Source organism: Atta cephalotes (assembly GCF_000143395.1).
Source record: "Atta cephalotes unplaced genomic scaffold scaffold00019, whole genome shotgun sequence".
NCBI lineage: Eukaryota > Metazoa > Arthropoda > Insecta > Hymenoptera > Formicidae > Atta > Atta cephalotes.
Window position 1 is genome coordinate 2,325,886 of NW_012130083.1, and position 1,627 is coordinate 2,327,512.

Consider the following 1,627-nt stretch of genomic DNA (forward strand, 5'->3'; position numbering starts at 1 on the left):
AATTATTTTTTATTATCCATTGTCAAATTATATAATTATACCAAACAATTGAAAAATAATTAAAAAATATAAGTGATACACCGAATAATATATATGAAAATCAAATAAAATAAATGTTGGAAACATTGGAAAAATTAAAAATTCATGATAAGAAATTATTAATTTAATTTACTGCAAAGTTCAAGATAATAAATCAAGAGACATATATTATTATTATTATCTATATATAGATTAATTATCTTCGAAGATAAGGTATCCACAATCAAAGATCCAGCTATTTTTCAATACTTATTTACTAACCTGAGAGGTAGGATTTGGCGCAAATGATGTAGCTGCACATCCGCCCTATCTTCGTCCACACCGTCTTAAAGAGCTCAGAATTATACATCGGTAAACAATGATAATCGCTCCTTTCTCTGATCTGTTCCTCAATCGCACCTCCTCGGCATTCACACATTCGCATGTCACCAGACATGTATTGTATCGTGTTGTTGCGCGAATGTGTTGAACTCGCGCGTGAATTTACGCGAAATATCACGCCGATTGTCGCAATTTCCGAGATTTTGGCTCCGATTCACGCATAAGTTCGTGCAATTGTATGTTCGTGTAGACAAGATACATCATGATTCCTACAAAATGTCCGCCAAATGTATATCGAATGTTGATATCGACCAATAATCGCTTGATCACAATTTATTATTTTTCATTTAGTCATATGTAATATGACGATTATTGATGTTGTCTATTACAATGATATATGTTGTGTCATCGATCTTAAAGTGCTTTCGAATGTAACAAAAAATTGAGAATTATGCAATAGTTAGTGTTAAATAAGAAATTGAGATATTTGAAGAATTATACAATCAAAAATTCTTCTTATTCAGAAAGTTTTAAATTCTATATTGACCGGAAATAGAGTAAAAATATAAATAAAGATTTTATTATTCTTTTGTATGAAAATTAGTCTCTTAGTTTAAATTTACCATCGAGAACAGAGATAAAAATATTATAATTGTGGTGTTTAAAAAAAGAAAAAAATATATTTCATTTATTTAAATAAAATATAATTTCATTTATTAATTACATAATTCTTTTCATTTTTTTCCCTCTCTATTTCATGAACACTATTATACTTCTGTATATTTGTTGCGATCCTTTTCTAAGATTTTAAACTTTCAAATCTATTCTACTTATTACTGTAATTCACAAACTGTTTTTGCGGCAAACTCTCACTATTCGTTTTCAGTTTTATAATTTTTATTATTAAAAGTAACTCTCAAAGTGAAACTCTAAGCTTCTAAAGTGTACACCATGCTTTAAGAAATACCAATAATGAAAGAGCTAGAGCGAGCGGTCCCGAGACGTAACCGACACGATAAGTAATTAATTGTAATCGTTGACTCAACCATTAAATCATGGCACGATTTTAATGGTCGCATATTATGTCACGGAAAGCATATTTTTATTTTGTGCTCAGTCATTTATAGTGACATTGTGCAGTCCGTCTCTCTTTAACCAACTGAGAAAACACGAAATTACACGTACATCCACATAATTTTCTCGTCCAACAAGCTCGCAGTGATTATTGTGCTCTTACACCATCGTGCAAAACCATATTTCAAACTGT

General features: G+C 30.0%; 1 protein-coding gene across 1 annotated transcript in view; it reads right to left on the reverse strand.

Annotated features, from left to right (window-relative positions):
- Positions 1-388, reverse strand: part of LOC105619022 (serine/threonine-protein kinase tricorner) — a 59,246-nt gene extending 58,858 nt beyond the window's left edge. Inside the window, exon 1 of the mRNA XM_012200550.1 lies at positions 301-388. Within this exon, the coding sequence (XP_012055940.1) occupies positions 301-388 (88 nt within the window). The remainder of the gene's footprint in view (positions 1-300) is intronic.
- Positions 389-1,627: the final 1,239 nt, after the last annotated feature.